This window comes from Lissotriton vulgaris, chromosome 1_1 (assembly GCF_964263255.1).
Source record: "Lissotriton vulgaris chromosome 1_1, aLisVul1.2, whole genome shotgun sequence".
In the NCBI taxonomy this organism is placed as follows: domain Eukaryota; kingdom Metazoa; phylum Chordata; class Amphibia; order Caudata; family Salamandridae; genus Lissotriton; species Lissotriton vulgaris.
In genome coordinates this window covers 1792126227-1792148190 of record NC_141685.1, presented here as the reverse complement: position 1 = coordinate 1792148190, position 21964 = coordinate 1792126227, and the positions used below count along the sequence as shown (strand labels likewise).

At 47.8% G+C, this 21964-nt stretch overlaps 1 protein-coding gene across 2 annotated transcripts in view; it reads left to right on the top strand.

Annotated features, from left to right (window-relative positions):
* SLC16A7 (solute carrier family 16 member 7) overlaps positions 1 to 21964 on the top strand; it is a 540170-nt gene that overhangs the window by 391126 nt on the left and 127080 nt on the right. For both annotated transcript variants that reach the window (XM_086919107.1, XM_086919108.1), the window contains exon 4: positions 20189 to 20332. In XM_086919107.1, coding sequence (XP_086775233.1) covers positions 20189 to 20332 — 144 coding nt within the window. The remainder of the gene's footprint in view (positions 1 to 20188; positions 20333 to 21964) is intronic.

Here is a 21964-nt window from a genome sequence, read left to right as displayed (position 1 = left end):
ATGGGAGTTGCAAATTCGACAGAATCCTCTCGACCATAGGGATATTCCACAACGAATGACGGACTGTCGGTGAAACTTAATCCGGAGTGTAGAAACCACTTGGAGCCTCTGCCCCCGCCCTCCGCCCCCCGCTCCTACTCCCTAGCAATATCTACTCGCCTAGAGATCCTAGCACAAAGAATACTAAAGGAAATACTGTTCTTACCGTTGATAAAATGATGGACATGATAATCCCCATGTGCAGGATTTATGCCTTTGATTAATAACGTGCTTATATGTTGTTGTGATCGGATATGTTAAATTGCTTGTCTGTGCTGCGATTGTGTTTTTGAGTAACATGTATTTTGTGTTACACTGAAAACAATAAAAATAAAATTAGATGGGGCGTGGCCAAGATGGCGGGGTGAGCGGACGCTTCCTCCCGTAGCTCCTCCGGCCCGGCTCAGCTCGAGCCCCGATTTCAGCACTTCTCTCCCCCCGCGGTTGCTTTGCGGGTGAGAGGATTGTGTCGGAGTTCCAGGCGCGCCTATTGATACAACTTTGACTCCTGTCGCCCCGGGGGAAGTACCCCGAAAGTTGGCTTGAAGTTCGGAGCACGGAGGAGAGCCTGGGAGGCGGAGCGTATTGCAGTGCTGTCCAGGCGCCTCGGCTGGGCCTGGTGCTGAAAGCTGGTGATCCCGAGTGTTCGGTTCCGATGTGCTCCGGAGAATAACAGCGCTCCCCGGCCGAAGCCTACGTGACCGGTGCCACCGACGCGCAGCAGACCCTGGACCTTGGCTGGCACTTTGGCCCCTCGCTACCGACAACGGTGCATGGCGGACCTGGCGGAGAGGGACGGAGGCTTCTACGAGGCAGCCGACCTGGGCAGACCCACTGGCGGGACTGTGAGACACTAGCTGTGGACTTTCCTTGCTTATTGTGCCCCGGGGGTCGCTGACGGTCTCGCCAACACAGGCCGCTCTATCGAGCCCCGCCCTGCCGCCATCTTCTCCCTGAGGAGCTGGAACTGGCGACCTCCACCCATGCCCTTGGAGGGCAGGTGCCCACTTTCGCATTGGCTCATGTCCTGATCACCCAAGGAGTGCGCTTTTGAGGGACCCTGACTTTGGCCCACCCGATTGCCACCTTGGTCGATACAACGAGTGTCTCGCCCCGGCCTGAGCCGCCATTTTGTCGCTTGTGACGCAGCACCCTTGTCCTCGGCGGGGTCTCACATCTGGTGCCCGCAGGCGACTGAACGCATCTACAGCGGCCGGCCCTGAACCTTGCCCACGGCAGTGGCCACAATGACTGGGAGAGGAGGCTCGAGAAGGGGTGATCGCACTCTGCCAGACATGCTCAGCAGGGCCCAGCATCTGAGGGACAGGACGCAGCCGTCGCCGGGGTCCTCCCGGGCCTCGGCAGACGCAACTGGAGGAGAACCACAGGTCACGAGGTCCTTTATGGAGGACCTGTTTAGCTCCCTCAAGGACGACTTCCAGACCCTAAAGAGAGAAGTGGCCAGCGAGGTGCGAGAGGTGCGCAAGGAGGTGGAGGGCCTCGGCGAGCGTGTTGACACGGTGGAAACGGCGGCCCAGCGCCGTGACGAGGAGATAGTCCATCTCCAGCAGGACGTTCTCCGTCTACGAGAGCAGTGCGTCGAGCTCCAGGCCCACTCTGAGGACCTCGAGAACAGGTCCAGACGGAACAACATCCGGGTGCAGGGTGTCCCTTCCGCGGACGAGGGGACGGATCTGGTGGCCTATCTACAGGACTTGTTCCGAGAGATTTTGGGAGAGGACGCAGCATTCCCGATCCGCATAGACAGAGCGCACAGAGTGGGCCGACAGCGCCAGTCTTCAGCACCCCCACCGGACATTCTGGCGTTCCTGCCTGATTTCCCCTTGAAGGAGCGCATCATGGCGGAGGCCCGCAGAAAGCAACCCCTCACTTTCAGAGAGCGGCCTGTGGCGCTCTATCAGGACCTGTCCGCCATCACGCTGCAGAAGCGCAGGTCCTTCCGGATTGCTACAGACTTTCTGCGGGAGCATGAGACGCCCTACTCCTGGGGTCACCCCTTCCGTCTCATCTTTCGATGGAACGGAGTGTTGCACCAGCTGCGCTCCCTCCAAGACATCTGTGGGGTGTTGGGACTCACGGCCACGGAGGAAGACGGAGCGACGCCCACATGGAGGCGCTCGGAGAGACGGAGTCGGCGGAGATCGACGAGGAGAAGATCGTCAGCGACTGTGAGTCGCCCTGATTCCCCTACCATCAGGGCGGATATGGAGGAGGCCCTGAGAACGGCGGCCAGGAACTTGCCCGAATCCAACGGCGTGGCCATGACGGCCTGATTTCACTCCGGGGGGAGAGATGCTTAGCTTTTACGATGCTGGGTTGGGGCTGGGGGTTGGGGGGGAACGGTTGGAGGTGAGTGGCTGAACGTCCACTGGATTGTTTTCTACAGACTTGCCCGTCCGGGCTGGACTGAGACAATGGGGTGTTTTTATTTGTTTGTGGTTTTGGCTAGTTGCCATGGGTTGGTTCTGGGAGGGCGTAAGAGTTGTTTTGTTGTTGGTGGGGTCCCGTCCGATAATGCCCAAGCACACTTGAGGCCGGTCCTGGCCTTCCCTGCGCGCCTGCCCCGCGCGCCCCCTCCGCTGATCCCTTGCCTACTGCATAGCGCTTCGATTCCCTGGGGGAGATGCCGTCCTTGAAAGTGGTGACCCTTAATGTTAAGGGTCTTTATAATCCCGTGAAGCACAGAGCGATCCTATCCCTGCTAGAAGGGACGCAAGCGGACATATGCCTTTTGCAGGAAACTCATCTGCTACCCAAAGATTGTCATAGGCTGCGCTCTGCCAAGTTCCCCACCCAATTCTTCTCTTCGGCAGCGACCAAGACTGCAGGCGTAGCCATTCTTTTAGCTAGCTCCTTCAGGGGCGAGGTGTTGTACAAATATGCCGAACAAAAGGGGAGGCTCCTAGCGTATCGCATGCGGCTTTGGGGTATTGCCTTCACGGTTGGCTCCGTTTACAGCCCGAATGATCACCAGGATCGTTTCCTGGAATCAGTGTTGGTGGACGTCACTGCCTCGCCCGATCGCCATGTTGTCTTGGGGGGAGACCTGAACATCGTCTTCAACTCGGCTATGGATAGATCTGCCCAGCGCTCCCCACAGACGGGGGAGCTTTCTCGCGTGGTGCAGGACCGGATTGCGGAGCTGGACCTGCATGACCTCTGGCGCGCCATGCACCCCACCGATAGGGACTATTCCTATTTCTCCCACGCGCACCGCACTTATTCGCGGTTGGACTACCTACTGGTGAGTGGACCGCTGCGCACGGCCGCCACGGCGGCGGACATCGGGGTCTTGTCCCTGTCCGATCATGCGCTGGTTTCCGGCGTCTTTGCATGGCCGGCGACCCCCCCCTCCAGAGGGGTGTGGCGGCTTCGGGATACTCTTCTACATAAGAAGTCGGTCGTGAAGCGGGTGGAGGAGGTCATTCGGGACTATTTCGTCCACAATGGCAACTCCGACACGTCTCAGGCGACGCAGTGGGCGGCCTTGAAAGCGGTCCTGCGGGGGGAATTTATCTCTATCTCCTCAGCCGAGAACAGGGAGCGGCAATGTAAGAAGGACGAACTGACTGCGCAGGTCAGGGAACTTGAGCAGGTTCACCGCCGCACGGGGGCTCCTCGAGTCTGGAGGCAGCTGAAAGCAGCGAGGAAACTCCTCTCTGCGCTGGACCTAGATCGCGCGGAATATGCGGCGTTGCGTCTGAAGCATGCCTTTTACGGGGACAGATGCGGTAAGCTCCTGGCCCACCGGCTCAGGGCTGCGCAGCAACGCAATGTGGTGAAGGAGCTAGTGGGTGCAGACGGGGTTTCTGTTTCCGGTGACGCGGAGGTGGCGGACTCCTTTCGTAGCTTCTATGAGGCGTTATATGCCGCGGAACCCTCCTCGCTGAGGGACGCTGAGGATTATTTGGAGTCGGTGACCCTCCCGGTACTAGAGCCCGCCCAAGCGGATCACCTAGAGTGGGACATCCATGTGGAGGAGGTCATCTCCGCCATAGCACGATTGAAACACGGTAAAGCCCCGGGCCCGGATGGCTACACGGCCTTGTTTTATAAGACCTTCTGCTCCACAGTGGCGCCTATCTTGGCTCGCCTTTTCAACTCCTTCTCCGAACCGGGGGCTATCCCACCGGACCTTCTTTCCGCGACTGTGTCGGTTATCCCGAAGCCCGGGAAGGACCGGACCCTGTGTGGTTCTTATAGGCCTATTTCGCTTCTGAATGTTGACCTTAAGCTCTACACAGGGATCCTAGCGGCCAGACTTGGACTGCATCTACCGGGTCTGGTGGAGGCGGACCAGGCTGGCTTTGTACACGGGAGACAGACAGTTGACAACACCAAGAGGGTGACACACATATTAGAAAAGGCCTCGCGCGTCCCGGGGGAGCGGATGTTACTGTCGGTCGACGCGGAGAAGGCCTTTGATAGAGTTCATTGGCCGTACCTTGAGCTGGTTCTCGGGAAACTGGGAATCGGCGAGAAGTTCCGCACCATGATCTTCAATTGCTATAAAAGACCATCAGCATTGGTGCGGGTCAATGGGCACAGCTCTAGTAGTTTTGACTTTGAGCGCGGTACGAGACAGGGCTGTCCCCTCTCACCGCTTCTGTTCGCCCTCTACATGGAGTCGTTTGCCCAGAGGGTACGCGATAATCCGGACGTTATGGGGGTAAAGATGGGTCAATATACCCATACCGTTAGCCTTTATGCGGACGATGTCCTGTTGACCCTGGATGACCCCAGGAGGTCACTCCCTGCTTGCGTCCAGGAACTGGATGCCTTTGCACGCGTGGCCGGCTTCAAGATGAATATGGCTAAATCGGCTGCCCTGGACGTGTCGCTTGCCGCGGACACCAGGAGAGACCTTCAGCATCTCTTCCCCATGCAGTGGTCCTCTTCCACGGTGCCATACCTAGGGATCCTGCTGGCGCCTTCGCTGCCTGAAATGGTTAACGCAAATTACTCTTCCCTTGGTAAGAAGATTAAGGAGGAACTCGGCCGATGGAAGAAGGGCCTGCTCTCGTGGCTGGGCCGTATCGCGGCGGTGAAGATGACGGTGCTGCCTCAGATTTTGTACCTTTTTCGCGCCCTACCTCTCCAGCCCCCTGTGGGCTGGATACAGCAAGCGCAGGCCGACATCTCACGCTTCGTGTGGCAGGGCCGCAGGCCTCGGATGAAGAGAGTTCTCTCTACGCTTGCTCGGGAGGCGGGGGGCCTTGGCATCCCGGATCTCCGGAAGTATTTTCAGGCGGCGCAACTTCGATATTTGGTGGAATGGAGCAGGTGGGAATCTGACAAGCACTGGCTTTTTCAGGATCAGGCGGTAGCGGGACGTACCCTTCAGGAGGTCCCATTCTTGCGGCGCGCACATCGCCCGGCTAACCTCTACGCCTCCTTTGTTACCCGGGTTCCCCTGCGAGTCTGGGATGCGGTTTGCGAGCTCCGCGAGCTGACTACCTTCCCATCACCGTTTACACCCATAGTTGGTAACCCGGACTTTACTCCGGGCTTGGAGCCGGGAGCTTTTTCCCACTGGGTGAGCGCGGGTTGCCGGGCACTTTTTCAGATTTACGGACCGGAGGGGGTGCTTCCTTTCCAGCAACTTCGACAGGAGTTTGGCCTGACGGAAGTAGACAGATTGCGCTACATGCAGGTCCGCCACTGGGCTCTCCAGCCCCAGGTACGCGACGTAGCAGCCCGTCAGATCACTCCTTACGAGCGCTGGCTAGTGACCCGGACCTCGGAGGCCAAGCTTATTTCCGACCTATATAAGTTTCTCCAACCCCCGACGTTTCATTTCCATAATCCGGGGAGGGAGCGCTGGCACAGAGAGTTGGGCAGGACCCTGAGTCACAAGGAGTGGGACAGGATCGCATATCGGGCGAGGCACTCTGCATACCACACTGGGCTGACGGAGACCTTTACTAAGGTTTCCACCTACTGGTACTACACCCCGGAGAGGCTCTATGAGATGCACAAACTCACTGACAAGGGCTGTTGGCGGGGCTGCGGACAGGAGGGTACTCTATCGCACATTCTGTGGGATTGCCCGGTACTGACTGCCTACTGGAAAGAGGTCTTGGATGAAGTGGATAGACACTTTGAAATTGAGTTGCCGCGCTTCCCGGCGTATGTCTTGCTAGGCCTGCCCAACGATTTGATGTACCCACTGAAGTCCCGTAGGGGTAGGCAGATTGCTATTGCGCTAGGCTCAGCGGTCCAAAATATCCTTATTCACTGGCGCACCTCCACTGCCCCCTCCATCACTGGTTGGCTACATAGACTCTGGCAGGTCCTGGGTATGGAGAAGATGTCGCTTACAGTGGCTGGTAATGTGGATCAGTTTGAGGAGCTCTGGCACCCCTTCCTGGCACTGCTGTCCACAGAATTCCGTGAGCTCACATGTCCGAGGTACCTGCGCCTTCTTAGGCTGACACCACCGGCGGCCCCGGCAGATTAGGCGGGATGGGGCTGGGGGGATTTGGGGTTGGGGGTAGGCTGTTTGGGGCAGATGCTTCTACTAAGGGCTATTGGACGGGAATGTTGGGGTATTGTTTTCTCCTTTTTTTTTCCTTTTTTGGGGGCGGGGGGTTTGGAGGGACTGCGTTGTGTATTGCTGTGTTGCAGTAAGTTACTTGCTCTTAGCTCTGGCTGGGGGGTCGGGGAATATGGGAGGGCTATGCACATTACTTTAACGCCTTACAGCTGATGACTCTCCTTCCCCTCCTAGACCACCGACCTCCCCCCTTCCGACCAGGATTGCTGCAACGTATCTCCTTTTCCTTTATTGTACTGTATGTAACCTTGACCTCCTACTTCCCTTCCCCATGTTTCTTTTGTTTAATAAAAATGCTTTAAACCTAAAAATAAAATTAAAAAACTGTACGCAAAACATCTCCCTAGACAGATCCCACCCACCACACCAGTCCTCTCTGACCATACCACAAACAAAGCGGGTTAATATGTGGATTGATCACTATACACTGACAAATGCATGGCGCAGTAAATATCCCAATACCACACAATACTCATTTCACTCTATACCACATGACCTCAGAGCCCGCCTTGACTGTTTCCTAGGCTCCTCACACCTTATCCCTATGGTCCAGGAGACAGAGTACCTGGGTCAGGTCCTATCTGATCATGACACACACATGCTAGCTCTAGTATGGCAGCGGCCCCCACCCCTGGTCCCTACCTGGTGAATGTCTGGAAGACCAGGTGTTTAAGCAAGAGCTAAAAACACACATTTAGAACTAATTCCGCTAAAACACCGAAACAGGATTCACTAGAGCAGTGAAATGGGACGCTTTCAAGGTGGTGATTAGAGGGACATGTATCCAACAATTCCCGGGGTACGAAAAACCCTCGAGCAAGGCATAATAGAAGAATGAAGGAAATTAGCAACAGTGACACAGGCAGCAGATAAAAATGAAGCGACACTGAGGTAAGTAGCAGACGAAAAACCACGTACGTGGAGGTGCTTGCCGACCTCAGCAGATATAATTTTAGAGCGCACGCTGCGAAAGTCCACAGAGATGAGATGGAGCAGGCACACTGCTAGCATGGCTTATCAAACAAGACACTGCTCCACTCCCATTAACTGTAGTGAACACCCATCACAGGCACACTAGACCGAGCCCAGGCAGACATAATGCTTGCATTTTGCAAGCATTATGCACCTCTATACAAAGCCTCTGACCTAGTAGTCTCAGAGGCAGTGGGCAGATTCTTAGATGCGCACCTGCTGCTATGCATAACAGCAACTGATAATAGCACCCTAGATCTAAATATTACCTCAACAGAAGTAACGCAAGCAATACAAAGCCTGGCCACAAATAAAGCCCCAGGTCTAGATGGCCTACCGCTAGAATTCCCCTGCACATTCTCCACCCTTTTAGTCCCACAACTGGTAGAAATGTATAAAACAGCACCGGAAGATGGTGCACTCCCACAATCCCTCCGGGAATCATTAATTGTCTCATTCCTAAAACCAGAACAAGACCCCCACCACCTGGGCTCATATCGACCCATTGTACTATTGTCCACAGATTACAAAATATTAGCAGAGCGTTACACCTCGATCCTTCCAACACTAATACACCCAAACCAATTTGGATTAATCCCAGGAAGAAGTACCTCACAAAACATTCAGCTGCTGTTTCATGTACAGATTCAGGGCTGATTCTCCCACGGTTCATGCCTGGTCTTAGACCTGGAAAATGCCTTTGATATGCTGTCATGGCCATACCTATTTGCTGTGCTCCATAAGGTGGGAGTGGGGCTACGATTGTGAGCATACACTAAACTAATATACACAAGGCCAACATCCAGGGTCAGGCTAGGATGGCATGTGTCATCCTCATTTATAGTGGACTCAAGGCAGGGCTGCCCGCTCTCCCCACTGGTCTTCGCCCTGGCCACGGAACCATTGGCAGTCTGTCTTCTAGAAGAGGGCGAGCAAATGGGCATCCCCCTGGCGGGAACTACAGATAGCATATCAATGAATGCAGATGATCTGCTCCTGTACATACAGGACATCCCCTCAGACCTCACTCCGATCTTTGCCACCCTGGCAGACTTAGACACAGTACCCTTCTAAAGATCATCTGGGTTAAGTCCACAATATATCCGCTATCTGCTGACCTCCCTCCACAAATGGTGTGCATCGGAGGAGACGACCTTGCATGGAGTGTGCGGGCCCCACAGTATTTAGGTATATGCCTGTTTCATTCCCCACAAATAAATCTACGAGGGTAACCACCTGACAGGCATTTGCTCCTTTGTCACTTTATGGAAAGCCCTCCCCTTAACCCCCTGTAAAATCCTCATGCAGCTGAAAGGATCACGCAGGACACAGGTATAAATTGTAAAGTTGTTAGGTTCACTCCAAGCAAAGAGAAGACCCATCCATGCCACAGCCTGAAGAGGTAACTGCTCTCAGTCATTTGAAAGAACACATTCCAAAGTTCTAGGAGACCAAGGCTGTACAGAACCATGGGTGTGATTTCAAGTGTTGCCATGGCATCTTGACATCTGAAACAAGACTTGTTCCAGATGCCACACCCCCATCGGAAGAATAGCAGTGGCCAGAATGGTTCTTGTCCCGCGACTGCTCTACCATTTTGCAAATCTCACGGTAGTCCCTCCCTGTTCCTTCTTTCAGGAATTAGACACTCTTCACCAGCACCCTAATGTGGAGTGAGGGTCGTAGACAGGTAGCCCTGGCCAAAATGCAGCTACCAGTGAACTGGGGCAGACTGGGAGCCCCCTTATTTGAAGCACACTCCCTAGCGGCCCAAATACATTGGATGTCACGATGAACCGCAGAACGCTCATTAGGGGAGACCCATACAAGCACCGGACCAATATCCACTACAGCGATCCGACGCATGCTGCTACCGGGATCTAAACCTGCTTCAACCTATCCATTGCAAGTGTCAGTGGTGCTCGCCTTCATGAAACACATACACCGGATGTCACACATGACCCCACTTTATTCCCCTCTTCTGCCGCTAGTAGGTCTTCCCAAAGATTGTGACCACTACACTGCACAGGCCCTACAAACCTGGACAGATCACTCACTCAAGGAGATGGCATCACTGATCACAATTGCAAAACTTGCAACCAAAACCGACTTTCTTAGAGGTCAGTTCCTCATGTACAGCAGATGGTGGCAGATTGCCGCAGAGCATGGCATATAACCAACAGCGAACCAGCAACACACCCAGTCCTCCATGCTATCCTGCAAATGAGCCCAGGACGTCATATAATGACATGGATATACAAAGCGATCTGAGAACTCAATACAGTAACACTCACCCCCCTGCAGGAAAAATGGGAGGCCAATCTTCAGATGCCATTTAATGAGAATGGAAAAAGGCATTAGAGTATCCCAAAAAAGTGTCCCAAAACTACTGATTCAAAAACATACAGTATTTTATCTTACATCGAGCATATTTGATGCCAGAAAATCTTCAGCGATATTACTCTAACACACCATTTTCATGCCCAAGATGCCACAAACCTAGCGTGACCATTCTCCACATGTTCTAGAGCTGCCCAATGCGTTATACTTAATAGAACGTAATACACACCACACCACATGAGGTACCAGGGCTCACAGATACTGCAACATGGGAAGCCAGTGCATTAGGCATATTCAAGCATTGCAAAGAACACAAAGTTGAAATAGATGGTTTACGTCTTTGGCTCTCCTACTAGCCAAATGGACCATCGCCATGCACTGGAGAACACCGGCACAGCCCCCTTTACCCACCTGGAAATGAGCAGTTGAAAAATGGGGGGCATCGGCGGAAGATGCAGTACGACATGAGGAAGTCCAAGGCATCCATAAACGCTGCACCTCCATGTAGTGGGGGACACTCTTACAAATCTTCAAGCTTACAATGCAGGGTGTATATAGACACCATGGCTCGAACTTCACTGACGCACACCCCCTTGATGCCCTCTCAACATAACCACAAACGAGAAATCTCAGTAATGCTCATCCACATCTACTACTCTGCACCTCTCCATACACACTGTAAGTCCCAGCTCAGTTCAACTCCCAAGTTCAGTCGCAGGTATACCCTCCACGGTATAATTGATTTTTACATTTAACAATGCCAGACACAGAGATCAGATACAGCTGCAATATACAAATTGAAGCTACATCCTCTACTAGAGAACAGAATAAGAGCAGTTCATCAAAGAAGAACATTAGACAAATGTCAACCGCCAATATGGTGATGTACCCAATTGCATGTATAAGCTCTTATGTAAACCTCAATTGATGATGTTGTCCTTCGCATGTATGCAATGAAAACCAAATAAAAAAAAATTACAACAACTAAGTTTGCAAAAACTATATTGTGCATATTTTATAGGTTATGTTTTCCAGTACACATTTACTTTACATACCTCAGTATGCATTTAATTAAAAAAGGGAGAGGCCACTAATTGGAAACTGGACTACAGGAAGGGAATGTTTGTGTGTGTGTGTGTGTGTGTGTGTGTGTGTGTGTGCGCGCGTGTGTGCGTGTGTGTGTGTGTGTGCTGTTATGCATCCCATATTCCTGCTATGTTTTGCTAGGCATAATGTTAGCTAGAATTGACTATGGGAACAGTTTGTTTATAGGTACTCCAATAACCTCTACAACTCAATCAAAGACGTACTCCACTCAATGGAAATGCTGATATCTGGCATAAGAAAATATGACCATTGTTTCTTTGTCCAAAGGCTTATCCATTGGCTCCTCCTTCAAGGAAGTGTAATCTTGCTATAAAAACCTTTACAACTGTGCAACTGCATCAGATTGTGGATCTTAGATGCTCTATCAAGTTAAATAGCCTGAAAAATGTGAATTCCGAACTTATGAAGCTGTACTGTTTGCCTTCGCTGTTGCAGTACCTTCCCTTTTAGTTTTCCTTTCAGTGAACTTGACAGATTTTGTATCCAAGGCTGGGCACTTGTTGCATCAAAATGAATTTACTGTGAAAAAAATTAAAGACATGAGGCATTTGTCAAAACAGGAACAATCGGTTTAGCTAAAGGAAGCAGCCAGGAGAACAGCAACAGAGTCAGGGCCTGAAGACTGTCTCAAAGAACACTGGTTTGGGCCGTCTTTTATATATTACAAGAAGCGTCATAAAACAAGTAGTACATTCCTTTGGAGACAGAAATCTGGGCATGGTCACAGGGACATAAATCTGGTCATTTGATAAGAAGTGCAGGGGGGTCTTGACCTAGCATGGACACAATGTTAGGCCAGTGGGTACGTGTCCAGATGTCCAGCATGGGGAACACATGTTCACTGTGTGTATTGTGCATACTGTGTTCTGATTGGCTGAATGTTTAGAACTTAATGTGGCATCTGACTTTATGGTGTTTTGGAAATGCGTGCGCCTCCAGCCAAATGTGTTTTATTGGGGCCAATCTCCTAAGACCATTTTGGTGTTGTTGCCTTTTTGTGGGATCGATCTGGATTTTCCTCTTAGCTCATTTTTATAAGGGTTGTGTGAAGGGGTGGCGGGTAAACTCATCTCTGCAGGCGAAGTTTGCGGAGTTTTGCCTCTTCAAGTCTCCGCTTAGAATGTGAAGTTCGGCAAAGACTCTGCCGACCCACAGACAGAGTGGAGTTTACTGGTTCTCACTCCTAGTCTCAGCAATTCCTGCTGTGAGGGTCTTACTTGTGACAGCAATAAGGGTTCTTGGCCCCCATTGACCGTCAGCAGCCAAGGGGACTTCATCCCTCAACCAGTAGTGCACCAGGAGATCCTTTTGCAGAGTGGCTGAGAAAGGTAACGGGTCTCTGACTATGTCAATGCTGACTTATTTTTGGCAACAATAGGGGTTCTTGGCTCCCGACAACCCTCATCAACCAAGATGACTTATTTTCCCCAACCAGTAGTGCACCAAGAGGCCCCTTTTCACAGTGGTTGAGAAAGAGGGCGGGGTCTCTGATGTCTCAGCAGTTCCACTAAGGAGGACTTACTTATGGCAACAAGCAGGGTTCTTGGTCACCAACGACCCTCAGCAACCAAGGGGACTTCATCCCCCAACCAGTAGTGTGCCACAAGGCCTCTTTGCAGAGTGGTTGAGAAAGGGAACGCAGCCTCAGATAACGTCTCAGCAATCCTGCTGTGGGGGACTTACTTGTTGCAACAATAGGGGGTTCATGGCCCCCAGGGACCGTCAGTTGCTAAGGAGACTTCATTAGGGGTGGCTGAGCAATACTCCACCCACTCACAGAACTCTGCAGCATTTTGCAGAGTTTTTCGGCAACTCCGTGGAATTCCATGGAGTGAAACTCCACGTGCTCCGCCTAGGCCTAGTTCTGTGTCACTCCACCTGTGATCTGTCAATCAGCTGCTTCAGGCCTAGGCCACAGGGCCTACCTTACCACGTATTTTGACTCAGGGTTTATGGGAAGGTGACATCCAGTGGATTCAGCAACAATAATGCAAGTACGCTGTTATACATACATAAATCATGGTGTACATCAATATCAATATTTATCAATATTAACACAATGAAATGCCTCTGTCTGGTCTTTGCCATCCCAAGGTAAGGGCGACTCCTTTCTGAGGTCACAATGCTGTCACACTACTTATTTCAGGTGTTTGTAAGAATTGCCACAGTTTCTGGAGGGAGAAGCGAGTGGAATTAAAAAACCTCCAGGAAGTAGAAGCTTGTAGTCCTGGGGATATGCTCTGAAACAATGGAGCTGAAAAGGAAGAATGTCCCAGGTGAAAGAGGATCGAACTGTAGGGAAAGACCTGAAATCATTCAAATGACAAGGAGCAGCTTAGTAGCGGGAGTGAAGAACCAGCAAAGAACTCTGCGCTAGTTTGCAAAACACCCTCAGACTAAACTGAAGTCCTTTTTTTTAAAGGAGAAGGACAGGGTCAGGCAGTGCTAGAAATCAAAAGAACAATTCTCCATGCTAAACTGGGAAAACGTCTTAAAAGGAAAACATATTCTATCAGATTGGATTTGCAATACCAGAAAAAGGATTAAACAGGACTGGATAACTTAAAAAGACGCAATAAAAGTCTTCCACAAACCATTAGAAAGATGATTGCTGTTTTATGTCAGATGGACTCTGAAATTCCAAGAGAGTTCCTGCCCTGCCAGCCACCATTGAGGAGCAGCGCCTGAAAAGTGTTTTGCATTTTCTTTTTATGTGCCCCCATTGCAATATATATATTCATGTAGTCGAGTGAATATTTTTTCATTTTATAAATGTGTTTCATTTGATATTGGTTGCATACAACCTATAAAGTTTGCTTTAATATAGATTGATAGTGCTTCAATTATTTCAGTATATATGTTTTATTGTGATTTATAATGTGTTATAGAATTAAGTGGATGTGCAACAGATTTCATATGCTAATCCTTGCTTTTTACATCATTCATCACAAGCCAACTCTTTTGCTAATAATCAGAAAAATATATTTAAGCCTGATGTAGACATATATTCAGCAGAGGGGAATCTTCGCTCATCTTGGGAGCTTTCAGTGAGCTGTGATTCAAGCATCAAAATTAAGGCATTTTTCAGCACAGTTTTGCATACAGTCTGGGGGAAATCCATGTTTAAGTTCACTACCGCAGCACAGTATGATCTCCAGAGCAAGTGGGAAAACCAAGAAGTGCACTACATTCTGAATACCGTAAGAAAGACAAGATGTAGAAAGCATACTACAGAGAGTAGTGTAATGAGCATGCCAAACACACTGCAAGGCGTTTTGGAAAGGTTATTCACCTCAAGAAATGTCTGGTAAAAAATGGTGGCAGGCTATTCTTTTACAGCACAACTTATCAAGTATATTGGCCACAAAGCAATATATTACACATGTAGCTTTGGAGGGAGACAAAGGGCAATTTCCAATAAACAGCATGTAAAGCACCGTACTGATACCATTTTTTAAATATGTGAAGAATTTAAATAATTGCATTCAAGATGATGTTTTATATCAATTAAAGAAGTTTATTCCGAGAAGAAGAAGGTCTCATCCATAAAGCAAGGTCTTTAGATGCAACTGACTAATTCATACCATAGTCGCAGTTTCTCCAGGTTCTATCACCATGGAGCTACTTCAAATACATACACACTACAAGAGTCCTAACTAAATGATGTAGAGAAGCTACAGAAATGCACTATGTTACACACTTTCCCTCTATATATTACAACATAAAATAGAGAATGAAACAAAGAAGGAACTCAAGGTTAAAGACATTCCCAAAAATAGCTTTATCCACGCACTTACTTCATGACATAATCCTTGAATTTGGAGGGTTGTTTTACCACCCTTTTTTCCCTTTGTTGTGTCTGAACTGAAGTCGAAGAACATGAAACATTCAAATAAACGGGTTGAACAGCACACACGGCTATGCAGTAAAGAACTGTTTTTGATAATAACAACTCTATTAAGATTCCAAATACGTGAATCTTCAGTTTTTATGGCATTAGTAAACAGTTTGACAACCTTATGTGGCACTTGGAACAGACCACACACCTTCCTACCAACAGGAGCCTTGATCATGACCCAATCACCCACTTTTACATGAGTGACTTTGACAGCCTTTCTTGCATCGTACGTTAGTTTCTGAGCATCAATTTCTTTTTTTTCTTTAAATTTCCATTTCTGAACTGAAGCCGTCTTTCCCTTTTTTGACATAGTTTCATTAACCCAAAAGGGAGCAACCAAGGTATTGGGATGTCTTCCTTTTAATCACTCAAAAGGGGTACAACCAGTGGTTGCACGTGGAGAGATCCTATAAATCTCTACCTTTCTGTGAACTTCTTCCTTCCAGTCCAAACCGTTTTGCTTAGACATGGCAATAGTTTCTTTCAGGACACATTTGAAGCGTTCTACCATACCATTAGTCTCGGGATGATATAGTGAACACCATTTGTGTTTGATAGAGCACTTTAATAAAAGTTCTTCCATTTCATTGAACCCCATTATCGGTCAGTAAGAAACCAGGTAGACCTTCACGAGCAAAGACCTTTTTGAGAAAGAGATAACATGTTTTGTATCAATGCTCTTAGTGATCTTAATTTCAGGCCACCTGGAAAACATGTCAACCAGAACAAAGACATAACCCTCACACTCTTTACCTTGAATGGGACCTAAAATGTCCAGGGCTATTTCTTCCCAGGGTTTTTTCAGTTGTTCTCTGACAACCATGGGATGTACCCTAGGTTTGAGACACCTTTCAATTAAATTGCAAGGTATGCACTCTCTTACAAGGCGCTCAACCTGGAGATCCATTCCAGGCGACCAGTATTTGAGTCTGAGTCTCTCCTTAGTTTTTGACATTCCTTGATGTTCTTGATGAGCCAACTCAAGGAGTTCATTCCGAAGCACCAGAGGAGGAACCAATCTTGTCCCTCTAAAAATCAACCCATCACACTCAGATAATTCATCCCTGACATTCCAATATTTTTCTGAGTCACCTTTGATTCTTTTATTCCAGTGAGGAGGCCAGTTCCAACAACTCCTTGTCAGAGACACATTCTTCAGCCACCTGCTTTCTTTCATACCATCATTCTCAACATTCCTCCTGCATGTTCCAACTGCGCAGGATCAGGAAGGTGGCCTACCTTCTTACTCCCGATGCCTTGCTTCAAGTCATCATGGCCCTTGTTCTCTCCCGCCTGGATTTTTCAAATTCCATCTATTACGGCTTGCCCAAATGCTCCATCAATAGGTTGCAAGTCATCCAAAACCAGGCGGCGAGACTGGCCCTCGGGATTCCGAAGTGGCAGTCCGCCAAACCCCTCCTTATCAAGCTACACTGGCTCCCGGTTAGCCTAAGGGCTGCCTTCAAGGTTGGCTGTCTTATTTTCAAATCTCTCTCTGGTTCCTGTCCCGCCTTTCTGAAATCCCTGATCTGCCCCTACTGTCCCTCACGTAACCTTAGATCACTTCACTTACATCTTCTGGTGGTCCCTCCCTTCAAACTCTGTAGATCTGGGGGTCGAAGATTTGCCTTTCTCGGCCCCAAACTTTGGAACTCTCTCCCCCTCTCAGTTAGGACTTCCGGTACTCTGATTCAATTTCGCAAATCATTAATAACCTGGCTTTTCCCACAATCCCGCTAAAATCCCTCTGTTTCCTCAGCACCCTTTCAGCGCCATGATACCTCAGGTGACAGTGCGCTATACAAAATTCCCTTAACATAACATAACATAACATAACATACCCATTCATTAGACTCCGGATCTTCACAAACCAACTGTCTCTCACACTGTGGCACAAGTCTAGACAGGGTATCAGCTATACTGTTCCGTGCTCCAGGTAAGTACTCAATACAAAAATCATATCCTTGAAGAGCAACCACCTATTTGGAAACCCTACCAGAAATGGAATAAATACCTTTCTTTTTTAAAACCTCACATAGGGGTTTGTGGTCTGTGAGTATAACAAACTTAGTTCCCCACAGTAGATTTTTAAATTTCTTGGTGGCCCAATGTACAGCAAGTGCTTCCCTTTCAACTTTCAATGACAGAATAACGCAGTAACCAACTCTGCTCCCCTAAGACTACTGGAGAGGAACAGAATTACATTCTCAGACTCACTATTCTCTTGTTGCAAGACAGCCCCCAACCCTTTCATGCTCGCATCAGTAGTGAGAAGAGATTTCATTGAGGGATCAACACTACTTAATTTGTGAGTTTTCTTGAGTAACTCTTTGATCTCTAAGAATTCAGCTTCACATACTTTGGACCAGTCAAAATCCACACCTTTACACAGGAGTCTTCGCATATTGAGACACTTTTCAGCAAAGCCTTTTACACATTTACTATAATACTCAGCCATGCCAAGAAATGTCATTAGTTCCTCCTTGTTGGTAGGAGATGCCAAATTTTGTATGGTTTCTACAAGCTCAGCTTAAGGTTCTCCTCCTTGGCCAGATATGGTGTGACCAAGATAGTCAATTGAAGATCTGCTAAACGTACACTTGTCCAACCTGGCGGTGAGATTATGTAGATTAAATCTCTCTAACACTTGCTTGAGTCTCACCTCATGTTCTTTCTGATCCTTACCATAAATTAGCACATCATCCAGGTAGATCTTAATACCAATTTGTCCCTTCAACACCTTTTCCTATGCTCTTTGGAAAACCGAAGCTACTGAGACCAAAACAAAGGGTAGTCTTATAAATCTGAAGGTTCCAAACGGTGTTATAAACGCAGTGTAATCTTTGGAATCATCATCCAACCTCATTTGATGATAGGCAGATTTTAGACCTACTGTTGAGAACACTTTTGCACCTTGCAGAAGCATTAACATATCTGAGATTTTGGGAAGTGGATATCTATCCACCACATTCTGCTTATTGAGTTCTCTCAAGTCTATGCATAAGCAAATGCTTCCATCATATTTTCGGGCAGCATCAACTGGTGCCAACCATTGTGTCCCTTCAACCTCCTCAATTATACCTTCATATTTGAGCTTTTTCAATTGTGACTTCATCTTATACCTCACTGCCAGGGGAACTCCATGAACTTTACCCGCAACAGGTATGGCTCCAGACATTAATCGTATTTTGTGAACATAGTCTCTCAGACAACCTAATTAATTTTTCAACACATTGGGAAAAGTCTTTTTCAAATTAAGAGTATACTGATCATTACCGTCTTTCATAGTTACCTCATCTACATGGAAATTATCCTTCAATATTATGAAGGGATTGCTATTGGGATCTAGCATGACACCCAGGTCTCTTTGGAGGAACCAGCTCAGGATACTATCACCCTTGTGAGACACATACACTTTACCAGAAATGTACCTATCTTTGTATTCAATAAGACCGTGAAAGTGTCCTAAGAGCTTTATGGGTTCCCCACCAGAGGCACTAGGTTGAATATCAGCTTTTCAACTCTTTACTTTATCTTTCAAATTGTGCATATAAAATTGTCATGATACTATAGTAATGTTTGCTCCTGAATCAAACAACACACAAGTACCTTTCCCATCAACGAGTACTTCATCAACAGGTCTCTTCTTGTTATTATCAGTGACCTGAGAAACAATTTGACCCCAGTCAAAATCTGACCCAGAGTCACTATCAGTATTGTCATCATGTGATATGAAATTGACTTTCACCTTATTTCTTTTAGCTTTACCGACATAAGTATCTATTATAACCTTTTTTAGATGTTTTTCTTTATAGGAAGTTTTCACTTCATGAATGGTTTCGTTCTTAGTGTCATGTTTAGTGATGACTTCCACACACTTTAGAGACTGCTCTATTTGTTTAGCAATAGTTATCACTTCTTCTAATGAGGGTTCCCTTTTGAGTAGATCTCATCCATCAAGGAAGGTTGTCCGATGCAACTGACCAATTCATACCATAGTTACAGTTTCTCCAGGTTCTTTCACCATGGGGCTACTTCAAATACTTACACACTACAAGAGTCCTAACTAAATGATGTAGAGCGGTTACAGAAATGTACTATGTTGCAATATGCCCGACTATTAGTTTCTTTTATGCCATTTCTTTTGGTATTTTTATAAAACTCTATTCAGCGAAAGTATGTCAGTAGTCTGTGCGGGCGACTAGCGAGATGAAGGACAAACCTTACAATGAAAAAACTAGATTTTGTCAACAGTGTGTAAAAGGAACTTCAACCCATGTTCGAAACATAAACATACAGTAATGTCACCAGTTCTGCAGAGTAGAGAAGAGAGGTGATGTAGAGCTGTAAGAAGTGAAAGAAGATGCAAACGGAGACAGCAGAATGCAAGTGTGCAGAGGATGGGAGAGGGTGTCCGGAAGGGTGAGAGATTTAATCGCAATAGGCTTAGAAGAGGTCAGAGATAGATAGGTGGTATGCAAGAAGAGAGAAGTAGACATAACAGTACATTGATGAGTCTTTAAGGGGGAAGATTAGAGACTAGCAAGATCAGTCAATGTAAAGTTTTCCCATATGATTCCAGCATTTTTCCGAATAGAATTCGGCCGCAGTATCTTGTACCCGTGACTTTTCAATGCCACCGCCTTTGGGGTGTGATGTGATGCTAAGGAATGCAGAACTTTGACAGGCAACCCTATTTTCTAAATTGCTGGTGGCAGCAGGCAGGGTTTACCTTACCTACTGTAAAACTAGAATGATAATTTAATACTAGCGGCTAAAAAACTTTCTACTTCAGAACATTGTTATTTCTCTATTTTGCCCGTTTTCCTAACAGCATTAGGAATGTGTGACCAGTAATCAGCATTCTTGTGCACTACTTCCTTTCTAGCGTCAGTTTGTGTCTCCCCTGTCCTTCACCTCTTGCTTTCCTCCATTCTTCCCCTTCACAATTTGTCTCACCTTACTGTTCAGTATACTCTGCACCACCAGTTCAGAAGCAAGATACCTGGCTGTTTGTCTTACTTTTCTAAATATATAAAGCAAATTAAGGACATTATTGTGCCATGCGATGTATTCTTCTGAAACTAGCTATTTCGAATTCTGTTTTTGTTGCAGAATATGATAACTGACAATGAAAATGCTACCAATATTCAGACGTTGAGCTTGTATAGGCTACTGTAAATTAAACAAATGCAATCCAAATATGGGCAAGTTAAAGAAATACCAAAACTGTTTTGTGTTTTTTCGTCCTTTAGGTCCCATAAGCAGTATTTTGGTGAACAAATATGGCAGCCGGCCAGTAATGATGGTAGGTGGCATTATGTGCTGCACTGGGATGATCGCCGCCTCATTCTGCAACAGTGTAATTCAACTCTATATATGCATTGGTGTCGTTGGAGGTAAGTGGTGTTGCTGGCCTCTACTCTGTTGTCACACTGAAGTCTATATAGTTCCCTTTGGTATTTTATATGATGCAGACATAAGGAGGCTTTCAAATCAAATCAATTGTTATCTTTATTCAGTAATTTTAGAATACCCATAAAAGAGCAGATAAAAACATTACAAGGAAGCATTTATGATATAGGGTGTTCTACAGGGTAGAATGTGGTGTTTTGGTGTTCAGAGGGGTCATTTTCTATAAAGGATATCGATAGTTCTCCTGAAGTTGTGCGGAACACTACTAGCCAGCCCATTGTATGGTTCTTGTTTAAATATTTATTTTATAAAAAATCAGATAGTATAGTATTTTATAACCATAAATATTTATCTTGTCACTACCATAATAGAATCAGAAACTTCAATGGCTTCTCACAAGAAAACAAAGCCTAAAATTGATTGGAACCAAATTTTCAGCCCTATGGCTGCATTCCCTATACCGCCGTCTGTGCCTCATGTGAACTTCCTGTTACCTCAAACTGAATAGCTAATGAGAGCCATCAGAGAGGCTTTCTCATCAGGAACATCTGACCCCTGGTCAGAATCACTGCTCCCCAATGCAGCTACACGGTTAAGGCGCTGCCCTTAGGACCAGCTTGAGCCTTCCAGGTAGGTGTTTGAGGCCCTCCTGCTCGGTTCTGTGTCATTTTTTCATGTCTGTCTTTTCTCTTTCATTTGTCCCTCTTTTCTCTCTGCCTTTCTCTCTTGTGCCTCTGTTTCTTTGCCATTTTTTCCCTTGTTTTTGCCTTTTTTCTCTCTGTCTTTTTCTCTTGTGCCTGTTTCTTTGCTTTTCTCTGTCTCTTTTTCTTCCTATTTTCCTCTTACCCTCCTGCTCCCTCTTCCCGCGCCCCCGCCACTGCTGCCCCTGTAGCCTCTGCAGCCCCATCCACACAGCATGTCATTTCCGCTCTCGACTCCCTACTGACCGCTCTTCCCCTATTTAACGGCAGCCGCGTACAGTGGGCACGACAGAGGCAAGCCTTCTGTGCCTGTCCGCAACCCGAATACGACCAGAGCCAGGGATCCTGGTCCCATGACCCCCATCCCCTGCCACTACAACCCCAGTACTCTCCATGCACTCAACCCTAGATGCAACAACAACTGAGGAATGCAAGATCTGGATGAAAGACCGCCCCTGTAGGGCCCTCGCGATCATTTACAAAAGCTCCCTCCGACTGACACCTCGCCCCCCATGGAACACATCCACTTTAAGATCCAGCCCAACCCCAGACTGACGCTCTGCGGAACACTCGCTTACAGACCGCCTGGTTCCCACACTCCCTTCTCCAACATCATCGCCGATTACATTGCACCCCACGCCCTCACTTCTATAGACTACGTACTACTCGGAGACCTGAACGTCCACCTGGACAACTACAGCGATCCCAAAAACACTGCTCTCCAGGAGAACCTCACTCACATAGGACTGAAGCAACTGGGCTCCACCCCCACTCACACAGCAGGGGACACACTCGACTCCATCTTCGCGTGTACATCTATGAGGAAACAACTTTCACTTCAGCCACACCACGGAACTGCACTGGAAAAACCACCACTGCATCCATTTTTTTCCTTTATAAAACCAACTGCACCCA